This window comes from Nothobranchius furzeri, chromosome 16 (genome assembly GCF_043380555.1).
Source record: "Nothobranchius furzeri strain GRZ-AD chromosome 16, NfurGRZ-RIMD1, whole genome shotgun sequence".
Lineage (NCBI taxonomy): Eukaryota > Metazoa > Chordata > Actinopteri > Cyprinodontiformes > Nothobranchiidae > Nothobranchius > Nothobranchius furzeri.
Window position 1 is genome coordinate 28,532,348 of NC_091756.1, and position 13,057 is coordinate 28,545,404.

The 13,057-nt window shown below is 43.2% G+C and overlaps 1 protein-coding gene across 3 annotated transcripts in view; it reads right to left on the reverse strand.

Annotated features, from left to right (window-relative positions):
* Positions 1-461: 461 nt before the first annotated feature.
* arhgap22b (Rho GTPase activating protein 22b) overlaps positions 462-13,057 on the reverse strand; it is a 60,892-nt gene continuing 48,296 nt past the window's right edge. For 2 of the 3 annotated variants that reach the window (XM_015963621.3, XM_054749048.2), the window contains 6 exons: positions 9,835-10,042; positions 9,340-9,472; positions 9,177-9,250; positions 8,983-9,104; positions 7,503-8,514; positions 462-5,460 (listed from right to left, as the gene is read on the reverse strand). In XM_015963621.3, the coding sequence (XP_015819107.1) occupies positions 5,238-5,460; positions 7,503-8,514; positions 8,983-9,104; positions 9,177-9,250; positions 9,340-9,472; positions 9,835-10,042 (1,772 nt within the window). In that variant the 3' untranslated portion in view covers positions 462-5,237. Of the gene's footprint in view, positions 5,461-7,502; positions 8,515-8,982; positions 9,105-9,176; positions 9,251-9,339; positions 9,473-9,834; positions 10,043-11,830; positions 12,143-13,057 lie in introns of those variants that run through there. The other variant, XM_015963622.3, reaches the window with a different exon arrangement.

The following is a 13,057-nucleotide window of genomic DNA, read 5'->3' on the forward strand; positions in this document are numbered from 1 at the left end:
GTGGTCAATGTAAAGTCAGTGGATATCTTAAGACCCAAAGATAATACTGTTGTCACCTGAATCCACGGTCTTATTTCATATTTGCCACACTGGTGCTTCAGACTAGTCTGCAAGCTCTTACTCTTCACTCTTATAGACTCCTAGTTGGTAGAAATCAAACCAAAAACGTAGGTGTCATCAGCTAACTTCATGATAAAACTGCCTGGATAGTTTACAGAAAACCCTTGTGTAAGTATTGTGAATTGGAGGGGGCTAAGGATACATCCAGGTGGAATGCCAATGTTTCTTCAGTTTGTAGGAACAGTTATTTTTCACAGAAACACACCACAGAATTGTGTAAAAATATTTTCTTTGAGACCAAACTTACCTTTTACCTTTTTTACACTTCTGAAAATAAACTTAGTCAATTATGAACGAAGGATGTTCGTTTTCCATTTCAAACATTCGAGGTCACCACTGTCTCTATTTACCAGCTTTATTCTGAATCGCTGCACTTAATTACAACAATGGAAGTTCATAATAAGCACCATGGATGGGAAGAAGAGACGAGCACTGTAGCCATGAGATGAATGTCTCTAAACCTGAGCCACCAAAAAATGAAGAGGGTGGAATCAAACGCATGGGTTACAGTGTCCAGTCAAAAGCACACTTTCATATAACACCACACTGATCTAAGGGTTCTTTAAGATATAACTGTTGCTGACATTTCTTTACATTTTTCTGATTGGTGATTAATTGATAAAGTATTTATCACATGCAATTCTTACAAGATCCATTCTAAAATAAATTTCTAGCTAACTGGGTTACATTGCAACAAACGTCCTCACATGATCAACGGTACCCTGTTTTGCAGTCAGATTAATCTAATAAAAATGTTTCTTTCTGTTGAATATTTCTTTCCCAGGGCTGGTTTTGTTAATATCACATTCACGATAAAGACACATTCTGAAAGCAGAAATTTCATTCAGTTCACATGATCAGCACAAGAGTTGGCACCAATAATGTGTTCAGTAACATCAGTTCATTTCAAAATCACAAGTCATCACTGCCCCTGTGTACTAGTGGTTCACATATATTCACATCGCTGCACAGGCAAGCATCAAGACATTGTTATTTTTACATTTAAAAGCACTTCCCTGAAGGCATAACCAGGAAGCTCCATTGTTTCTCTAAGGGCAGTGTTCAGCTTCATGTGCCAAAGTCAGCATGGCTTCTGAGCAGCTCCTTCTGATTGGTTGTGGGTTTTCTAGCAGCTGGTTCTGATGTCCTGTGGGTGAACAGCTGAAGCAGTCCAGCTGTGATATTTAGGGTTTGGTAAATGAGTCAGGCCTCAGGATGTAAGGAACTAATTGGCTGTTATGGCATCAGTGAGGATGATGAAGATTGAGGTTTTGCCATCAAATGGACTTAGATGGAGATGAAGGTGGTCAGTGTGGGGTAGCCTGAGAACTAGGACGGGTTTGAGGCAACTATGGCTAAAGTCCTTTGCATTATTCAGTTTGTTTTTTCATGAGATAAAAAAACGAGAACATCTTGTTCTGTGAAAACTGATTTTGTTAAAATGTACAAAATTGAATTTTACATTCAGTCTTGATAAAAATGCTTGCAGTATAAATGGAGGCAGATAGAATAAAAACAGGAAGGACTGCTAAAGGTCCTGCTGTGTTTAGAGTCTGTTCACCTAGAGATGCCCATCAGATTCTTTTCATTTAGCTGTCACACACTCACAAGCACAAACTGACCTGGTAGTGCAAAATAGAGCTGACAATTTTCCAGAATTTAAAGTTTTAAGTGTGGTTAAAAAAATCCAGTTGCTAAACGCTAAGTTAGCTTTGATGTCAAATGGGCCATTATTTCCCTGTTAAAGTTGTTGTTAGAACCTTTCTGGTTGTGCTCATGGCACAATGCTAATAAGATGTTGCATGCCATTTTGCTGTCTGAGGTTTTGTTTTGTAGGCTAGCACTTAAATACCAGCTAGCTCCATGCAACTTCTACAGGTAGACTGTGGTTGTGTCTAAATTCAGAGGCTGCATCCTTCAAAGGACCCATCCTACACTGTCAGCGTAAGCCTGGTTCTTCATTGACTGGGGAGATCATAAGCGGCTGTGAAATCTAGCCTTCATGTTTATTCGTGCCCTTATTTTGGTGTATGTCATGTTGCCTAGCAACCATGAATAAGCTAAATGGAAGTGTGTTTTGTGGATTTGGAGAAGGCTTATGACCGTGTCCCCAGGGGCACCCTGTGGGGGACACTCCAGGAGTATGGGGTGGGTGGCTTTCTGTTAAGGGCCATTCAGTCCCTTTACCAGAGGAGCGTGAGTTTGGTCCGCATAGCCGGTAGTAAGTCGGACCTGTTCCCAGTGAGGGTTGGACTCCGCCAGGGCTGCCCTTTGTCACCGGTTCTGTTCATCACTTTTATGGACAGAATTTCTAGACGCAGCCGTGGTGTGGAGTGTGTCGAGTTTGGTGGCAGGAGAATCTCGTCTCTGCTTTTTGCGGATGATGTGGTCCTCCTAGCTTCATCCAGCTCTGACCTTCAGCTCTTGCTGGGTAGGTTCGCGGCCGAATGTGAAGCGGCTGGGATGAGGATCAGCACCTCCAAATCTGAGACCATGGTTCTCGACCGGAAAAGGGTGGCTTGCCACCTCCGGGTCGGGGGAGAGGTCCTACCTCAAGTGGAGGAGTTTAAGTATCTCGGGGTCTTGTTCACGAGTGAGGGTAGGAGGGATCGGGAGATCGACAGGCGGATTGGTTCGGCGTCTGCAGTGATGCAGACGCTGAGCCGATCTGTCGTGGGGAAGAGGGAGCTGAGCCAGAAAGCCAGGCTCTCGATTTACCGGTCGATCTACGTCCCAATCCTCACCTATGGTCATGAGCTTTGGGTAATGACCGAAAGAACGAGATCGCGGATACAAGCGGCCGAAATGAGTTTCCTCCGTAGGGTGGCCGGGCTCAGCCTTAGAGATAGGGTGAGGAGCTCGGACATTCGGGAGGGACTCGGAGTAGAACCGCTGCTCCTCCGGATCGAAAGGAGCCAGTTGAGGTGGTTTGGGCATCTGGTCAGGATGCCTCCTGGACGCCTCCCCGGGGAGGTGTTTCGGGCATGTCCTGCCGGCAGAAGGCCCCCGGGTCGACCCAGGACACGTTGGAGAGGTTACATCTCCAATCTGGTCCGGGAACGCCTTGGGGTCCTGCCGGAGGAGCTGGTGGACAAGGCCGGGGAGAGGACGGCCTGGAGCTCCCTAGTTGGGATGCTGCCCCCGCGACCCGGACCCGGATAAGCGGAGGAAGACGAGACGAGACGAGACGGAAGTGAGTCAAAACAAAATTCGAAACTTTGCTGAGCTTTTTTCATAGTTTATCCTCAAAGGAGCAACAGCAGCTTTACTGTTGTAGCCAGCATATGAAACAAACAACAAAAGTCCAATAACGCAACTAATTTTTAACATTTCACCCCCATTTTTTATTATTTAATACTGTAATCCTCTCCCACTTCATCCACCATCAACACAAGAACTGAAATCTCCCGTTCGGCCTGGAATGAATCTTGGGATAGCGTAGGCCACGAAGGATACACCAGACCTGTCCTTTAAATCTGAGGAAAAGAAAGAAGCATTTGTAGGCTACAAACGAAAAAAGCCTTGAAATTGTGACAGCCTTCATTGCTGTGGCGTAATCAGCCTTCAAATGTGGTCCTCAAAGGAGGCATCCCCTGTATCCAGACATAGATGGTGGTAAACGTGAAAGCCAATTGTTTTCTAAATGTTAAACTATTGCTTCAAAGTATCTCAGCTGCTCATTCTAATGTTATTTTGTAAACACTTAGATGGTTGTTTAATCTAGAGATGAAGTCAGTCTGTGGTCTGTAACACAAACGTTTCCCACGTAAAACGTGCAAGGGTGTTAACGGTGCTAATATTTGTACCGGGCCATCGATGTGCAAGTGTCAGGGATGGGTGCAGGGAACCAGAGAAGGAATACGTTAGTCACATGTGATCATCAATGATCTAAAAGTGGATACAACATTTTTGTACATTTGCTGTTGTCCAACTGCCATAAAAAAGAAAAGACAGAAAAAAAATCAAGTGCTTTGTGACAAAGAAAAGCTTGACTCGTTCACCTCACACCACTAACGTGTACCAAAGATTTTATTATGGTTCAAGCAAATGTTTTACTTGATTTTTCTATTAGATAACCCTTCTGACCAAATGCACCACACATTTTACTTAAAAATGTTTCTCATGGGACGTCGTTGGTATCTGATCACGGGACAATACAACTTCTAATCTTCGACTGCTGTCCCTACGTTTTACTCGCGAGCTTCATTGTGGTCCAGTACACACTGGGAGAGTCTTGACTGTGGAACGGCTTCCTCGCTGGACTCGCGGGATCACGAGATCCCTTGAGAATTCAAAGGGCACAGTTTGTTAATGCAATCTGCCATTAAACCAAAAAGAAGCGATCATGTTTGAAATCGCTGGATGATGTCATATATGATGATGTTCCTCTCCACTATCAGGATTAAAGCCATGTAAAACACACAGCTGAAATCGCATCGCTGCAGTACTTTTGTATTGCAAATTACCAAGGATTTTACACTGAAACTGTGTGATTTCATGTCTAGCCCTATGTTAACTGTGGGAATTGATGTGTCCCAAAAGCAGCTCATGGCAAATATAGAACCTGATCTTATCTTAAATGGCGTGGCACGACATGCCGCTTCTGAGCCTGAAAATGGCCAAATCATGGCTGATTTGAAACCCCCATACACTATAATGGATTCTATGTGAAGCAGCGACGTTCCGCGCCGCTAATGCTTCCAGTGTGAAATAGGGGTTAGCCTAACGCTCCACCTGACACCGATGCCTTTTGTTAAATTCTGTTTGTCCAACCTGAGGCTGTTATCCTTTAGAGTTTAAGGCTATGAGAAAGGTGTTAATCTGGCGTTTCTGACGATTCAACAGTTTTAGCAGATTTGGGACTGAAATGTTGCACAAACTAGAAAACCCTGGACTGAGAGTGATTTCATCAAAGGAGCACCTTCTTTATATTAACATGAAAGGAGAACTTCCTAACAAGAGAAACATTTCCTTAAAGAATTTCTGTAAATCCACACATCGGGTTCACGTTTATTGGAAATGTGCAACATTTTTCACATATTTTGTTATATTAATAATGCACACAGAATTGTATAGGTCCCCCACAGAGTTGGCTTCAAATCAAACACTGTGTTTCATCAAATGTTGCTTGTCCTCGTGCTCAGAGCTAGATCACCCAGAGTGGAGAAGAAGTCCTCCATCTCTTTCTCCAGGAGGCGGTTGCGGTTCTCAGCATCTTCTCTTGCCCGCTCAGAGTTTCTCAGTTTGATCTCCAGCATGCGCTGCTTCTTCTTCTCTTGTTCCATTTCTTGCTCTAGGCGTTGCATCTGGGCACTCAGAGCAGCACTGGATTCCTCCAGCCTACGGGCACAGAACAGATCAAAGTGCACCAACACTTGATTTGACTGTTTCAATGAAAATACCCTTTTAAATGTCTTGAATGTATTATCGCATTAAAAAATGTTTAAAAGGTCCTCAAACTTAATTTAACAATTTTGTTTAACCACAACAATGGAATTTGCTGGTTTGCAGCTTTGAAAGATAATTTTTTGTGTTTAAAGGTCTTTGACATGATTTTAAAGACATTTTGAGTTGGTGCCACCTGTTAAAGAGACAATCAGTCGTTTTTACCATGAATCTCTGTTTGCTGCGCGGGCTGCCGGCTGGTTCTTACCGCAGCTCGGCGCATCTCTGTCTGATCGCGGCTTCTGTGACCCTAGACATGGATAACTTGCCACCTGGCTTTCTGGTGGTGGTTGGAGGATCTGTTGGTGCTTGTGTATGGTAGTCTCGCTTCAGTCAGTGTACACAAGGGCAGCTGTGGCTACAGCATAGCTCATCATCAGAGTGTGAATGTACCTTGGGGGGTTGTAGGACTCTAGAAGGCTCTACATAAATACAGGCCATTCTCCATTTTCTAGACCCTTAGAAAATAAACAGTGTTGGGAACGTTACTTTAAAAAAGTAATTGGTTATAGTTACTGATTACTTTGTCAAAAAAGTAACTCAGTTACTGAGTTACAAGATTATAAAAGTAACTAATTACCAAGAAAAATAACTACTTAGTTACTTTTTTCATTAAAGCAGGCAAGAATGACTACAATAGTGAAATATAAATGACTAATGACTGGAACATAATACAATGTATGTCCAAATGTTTTTTATAAACCTGAATAATTTAAAAACATAAGCACTTAACAGGAGGAACTACTAACAGGAACATTACACTTATCTAGACTATTTAAAGGTCACTGTGTGATATTTAACAAGACCCCAATCAGCTAAAATTTAAAATTGCAAATAGAAACACATGTAAAGGTTCCTGAGCCTTTAAATGGTCTCTCAGTCTAGTTAAATTACAGAAATAAATGTAATTTTGCACAGCATTTTAATTTTTCCAGCTTCACATAATTGTGCATTTTTAGCAGCATTTCTGTTGCTGGTAATCTAGTAATGGTTAAATAAATAAATACAATCCTTTAAAATGACACTAGAAGAGGCACAAGCATGATGGAGGACTTACATTTACTAATTTGGGTCAGACCCAACCACAGAAGAGCTGAAGCTGGGTGGTAAACACACACAGGTAGTTCTGATAACACCTGAGCTCCATGACGTTTGAGACTGATGCATCAGTGTTACAGCGGGACTAAAGACATGATCAGAAACAGGTTACAGCTGGATGATCTAGGAAGGTAGAAGATCAGGAAGTCTGAGCGGTGGACAGGTGAGCGGACCTTCGGGACGTCCCGCTGTCACGCTACGAAGAGCACGGCTGCAGACCCGCACCTGCAGCTGTAGACTATTCATCACGTCTTCCTCGTTCTTCACGGGCCGTGATGCGCTTGGATGAAAACATCTACCTCTTGAGCTCCTGATCAGCTGATGACAGCTTCAACACACCGTGCTGCTTAACGCACTGCATTTACTTATCAGTAACAGAAACGACGTTTTGTTAAAAGAAGACGGTAATTAATTAGTTTGCTCGTTACAGAAAGAAATTTTTTTTTATTAACGTGGTTATTTTAAACTGCGTTATTCCCATCACTGCTCTGTAGTGTCTACAGCATGCAGTGACTGAGACAGTGAGGGTCTCCGCCCACCCGGCCAATCATCATCGTGTTTGTAAGCGCGTTACCGACACCTCTCTCTCCCTGGCTGCAGCTGAAGTGTGGCGGTCAGAAAGCCTCACACTGTTGCTCAACGTTCGACAAGCACATAGTAACGCACAACGTTCCGTACCCAGTAATGGTAATGGCGTTGCAACAGTGGGAAAAGTAATTAATTAGATTATTCCGTTACCTAAAAAAGAATGCTGTTAGTAACGCCGTTATATTTAAACGGCGTTACTCCCAACACTGGTAATAAACCCAGTATTTTATTGCCAGAGTAAGTAGACTTACTTTTGAATCCTGGCCTCATACGTGGACTTCTGTTTTTTTAGCTCGTCCTTCAGTCCCTCCGTCAGACTGCTCAGAGTTAGGTTTGTCCCATCCCCGTCTTCTGTCATAATGATGGATGGCACCCCAGCTGCTGCTGGTAGGTTTTCGTTCTCGCTGCAGGCAGCGCTGCTGCAAAGCTCCATGGCTTCATAGCTGTCCTGCTCTGAGCTTGGCTGGGTCGTTATCCCACCATCCCCTTCTCTCTCTGGCTCGTGCTGGCTCTCTATCCACTCTGCCTTCTCATCATCCTCTACCGCACCTCCAAAATTCTGGAGTGCTGAAGGCTCAACGCTTGAATCGAGCACAGAGATTTCACATGAGGAAGTGGACCACGGTGTGCTGGAAACGCTGGCAACGCTCCCCAGGCTGGAAGAGGTGACATTGTCATAGGTGGACAGTCTCTGGGAGGAACCCGTGGAGTCACGATCACGGGCAGATCGTTCACCTGATGATGTGCGGCGATGCCCCCTTAAGGATGACAAGCCATTCATGAGCCAGTTGCCTCCATTCCCACCCCCACCAGTAGACACGTTGGTAGTTTCTGCCACCGCTCCAGCTGTGGTGCTTTGTTTAGCTTGTGTCTGAGAGCGAGGAGCTGAGGAGCTTTTAAATGTGTATTTCCAAGAAGGTATGGCCTTGGCTTGCTTACTTGGGCTGACCACCATCTCTCCTTTACTCGCCCCAGACCCAAGTTTTGGTCCAGGGTTTGAGGTCTGGGTGGGAGTGATGGCTGTGCACAGCTTTACATCCAGAGATGAGGCACTGCTATGAAGTTCTTGGTCAGAGTTGGAAACAGGAGCGCTTTGTAGGTCCTCCTCGGAGATCCAGGCTCCCAAGCTGCGATGTTGGAGCTGATGCCCCTGGATAGGTATCTCAGTTTGGGGTAAAAGGGGTCCCTCTTGGTCCCTCCCTGAGAACAGACGCTTGTGTTCCCTGATGAGGACCATCATTAGGTGCTGGACTAGAGAAGTTCCTAGACAAAGTAGACCACACCGTGTCAGGATGTCACTGAAGTACAATAGGAATTTATGATTCAGCCACTATAGGGGAACATCTTGATCTCAATGACTTGTCATTGTAGAATAACTGGATCTCCGCCAGGTCTAAAGTCAAGAGTAGAAACAACACGCCACCAGTTCAATCCAAACAAACTATACTTCAGGCTGTCCCACCATGACCTTTAACCTTTACCTTACTACCTAAAGGCTGGTGCATCAAAAATCTCAAAGGTCAACAGATGATCGTAGAACCACAACACATGTGCTATATATGAAAGTTGAACACCTGCTCAGCGGACCTGGTACATTTTCTTTTCGTTTAATAAATAATAACCTGGAACCTGTTGTGTGTTTTTCTGCTCTTGAGGTTAGATTAGAATAAATTTTAAACAACAAAGAACAAATCATTTATGTTACAATCTAATTTTCACATCACTGTATACCTTCCATTAGAGTTACAGGGTCCTCCATCTTGGGTCGGAGGATATTTGGTCCAAATACTGTGGCCAGGTTCTGGACACTCATCTTGTTCTCGTTGCAGTGGGACTGAACCTCATCAAGAAACCTGGAACAGAGAACCCCCTCAAACACTAGAAAAGAACCAAACATGTCTCCTATCCAAAGGAGGTGGACTCACTTGCATATGTAGTTGAGGAGGTTGTAGTTAGGTAGAGGTAGAGTGTTTACTTGTTTTCCAAGCTTCTGGATCCCCTGACATATATTTGCATATTTAAAATTATTGTTGTGGTCTCAAAAACATTAACACTAATAGAAAATCTGTAGAAAACAACTGTGCAGACCTCTTCTTCATCTTTGGCTAAAAGCTGTGCGCAGGTGAGGAAGTCTTCATATTTGGAGAAGGGAATAACTGGTTCAGGCAGCTCTCTCAGGTACAACTTTAACAAGGATGCCACCGTGTGGACGTCTGTATTACTGCAAGTAAGTACACAGCAACCCTTTAATACCAAATAAATATTTGTTCATATTCCTAATTTCCCTAGGCCTCTATCTCTGTAACAGGGTTAGTACGTTCCTCAGACTTCAGCTCTATTCATGTGTTTTGCCTCCTTGTGGAATATCTAAGTACTGCAGGAGATAATGGCCAAATATAATTAGTTAATACAGTTGCAATATTTTATTTTTATATAATAAAATGTTTTATTGGTATTAACTTATAATTAGATGAACCTTATGAGAAAATCAATATCATTTTCTGATGTTATTTGATGGCTTTGAAGGTTTAAACCAGGAGTGAGTTATGTAAGGAGTCAGGCCTGGTAAACAAAACACTACACCTGTCAAACAAAGGCTTGTCTCCACAGTCAAAGGCCTCCTGGAGTTTTTTGACAAGGTTGGCCTGCCCTGGCATCCTGAAGAGACCCTCCTCATCCAGACCCCTCTCTCTGATGAAGTCCACACACTGCTCTACCAACAGGGGGACCAGGCGGGGGCCGAACTTTTTCTCATACTGCACCGTGTCTTCCAAACGCTGGCCGAAAATACCTGAGGATGAACACAGAAGAGAGAAGATTTATAGCCAGTGTGTTCTCTGGGGTGCAGTGGGATGTGAACGTTTGGGCCGGCTTGTTAATCCTCATGACTCTCCTGAATAAATCATTGGTTGTTATGATAAAAAATGTCCGTTAAATAAATCATAAAGGAGACGCGCACACACAGTGATGTTTGAGAAGTGAAACCAAATTTATAGGATTTACAGAAAGTGTGTGATAACTGTTTAAACTAAATTAGGCAGGTGCATAAATTTGGGCACTGTTGTTATTTTATTTATTACAAAACCTTTAGAACAAATTATTGGAACTCAGAATAGGTTTGGTAAGCTCAGTGACCCTTAACCATACACCGGTGAATCCAGCTATGACAAAGAGTATGTGGGCAATTGTAACTTTCCCTCCTCTGAATATTCTCTGAAGAGCAGCAAAATGGGGTCTCATAACAACTCTCAGTGACCTTAAACAGATTGTTATCCATCATGTTTTAGGGGAAGGAGACAGAAATCTGTCTCAGAGATTTCAGCTGTCTGTTTCCACAGTTAGGAACATATTGAGGAAATGGAAGACCACAGGCACAGTTCAAGTTAAGGCTCCAAGTGGCAGACCAGGAAAATCTCAGAGCAAAGAATGGTGAGAACAGTCAGAGTGAACCCACAGACCAGCACCAAGGACCTACAACATCATCTTGCTGCAGATGGAGTCACTGTGCATCGTTCAACTATTTGGTGCACTTTACACAAGGAGATGCTGTGTGTGACAGTGATGCAGAGGAAGCCTTTTCTCCTCCCATGGCACAAACAGAGTTGCTTGAGGTCTGCTAAAGCACATCTGGACAAGCAGCTTCATTCTGGAATGAGGTGCTGTGGGCTGATGAAACTAGAACTGAGTTATCTGGGCATAACAAGGGGCGTTATGCATGGAGGAACAAGAACACAGCATTCCAAGATTAACACCTGCTACCTACAGTAAAACATGGTGGTGGTCACATCATGCTGTGGGCTGTGTGGCCAGCGCAGGGACTGGAAATCTTGTTAAAGTTGAGGAATGCATGGACTCCTCTCAATGTCAGCAGATTCTGGAGACCAATGTCCAGGAATCAGTGACAAAGCTGAAGCTGCACCGGGGCTGGATCTGTCAACAAGACAACGACCCTAAACACTGCTCAACATCTACTAATGCATTAATGCAGAGGAACAGGCAGAACGTTCTGGAATAGCCATCTCAGTCCCAGACCTGAATGTTATTAGCATCTGCGGTGTGAGTTAAAGAGAGCTGTCCATGCTCAGAAGCCATCAAACATAAACGAACTAGAGATGTTTTGTAAAGAAGAATGCTCCAAAATGCCTTCAACCAGAATCCAGACTCACTGGAAGCCATAGGATGTATTAAGAGGCTGTTATTTCTGCAAAAGGAGGATCTCCTAAATACTGAGTTCATTTATTTTTTGTGGTTCTGAAATGTATGCACCTGCCTCATTTAGTTTAAACAGTTATTGCACACTTTCTGTAAATCCTATAAACTTTGTTTTTCTTCTCAAACATCACTGTGTGTCCCAAGCTTTTCCATCCAACTGGATATTGATTGTGGTGGCCTCGTGATTTTTATCTTGAGAGGCGCTATAGAAATGATATTTTCTTCTTCTTCAAGGCTTCATGAGATATTTTGTTAACAGACATGCAGAGTTAATAAAATATCTAAACACACCAGACTCAATAGTAAACAGCCATTTCTTTACAGGTCATTAAGACAGAGTTTTAGCTAATTAGCTACTGGTAAATACCTTTTGACCACTCACAGCAATCCCAGCTGACTGACAGTTCGCAGTAATCATAGTAGTTCACTGCACAGGCACTGCAGAGCAGCAGAGAGCGTCTTTCGTACATCCCCAGCCCACATTCCAGTTAATTAATCCATTCTGTGTCTGGTATTTGGCACTGAATATCGTAGATAAAACCTTAATCTCCAAAAGAAAACAACTAGTTGAGGAAAAACACCAAAAACTAACAGCAGGCGAGGGAGCAGAGGAATGTGACGAGCAGAGAAGGTCAGTGAGCTGTGACTGCTGTTAACGACAGCTCTGTAAGCTGGCGACAGATCTATTCTGGACCAAGAACTAAGAAATGAACATCTCAAGCCTGTGAATCTGAGAGGGAGGCTAGAAATACGACCATGCTTCAGTGAGGAACCACAGCTCATCCTAAGTCTGACTGCATTTAGGATTGAAGTACCTCTGTGTTTACTTTTAAAGATGTGATTCACTTGTCTGATCAATACATTTGCAGTGGTCTCTAGTAGGAATGAATGCCTTGTAAGTCGTACTCAGGGGGACACAAAGCTCTGGTGCGCCTGTTTCAGGAACTAGAAGTGAGCCACGTCAGAGCTCAGACAAAAGGATTTGGAGTCTTGTTTCCTGAAATATGGACATCTAGCTTCTGATTGGCTAACAGCAACACGACTACCACTGACTCCAGTTGCTTTGCAACATTGATGTTTTATCTCCACAAATAACACAAGCCTGGAGGAGTTCTGCTGTGTGGTGGAGTTGCTAATGCTAATGATTAGCTTCTACTAGACAAGACGTTCTCTGCTGTTTCCTGGATTCTAAATCAACTACAGCCTTTCCTGTCACGATTCAAGATGGGAGAGTTCATGAATGTTAAGTGACAGTGTGATGTAGATCTGTCAGGATTTTCAGATCTAATGCAGAAAAAATGTGTAGGAGACTATTTTCATGAAGAACAACTCACAGTGACTGATTATAATCCAAAACTAGAAAAATTGCATTTATTGCACAAATGCTGTTTGAATGCTGGATAGCTGAAACTGTAAGCTGAAGCTGCTGAACAGCTGAACTGAAGCTGAAATTAAGCAAAACTGTCAAAATGAGCTGAATGTCTTGAAAGATGTAGAAGCAAAAAGCACCAACAAGCAAATAAAGCACAAAAAGTAAGTGAAGAATAGAGAAAAATAATGCTAAATAGCAAAAAATAACTTACATCTGTGAACA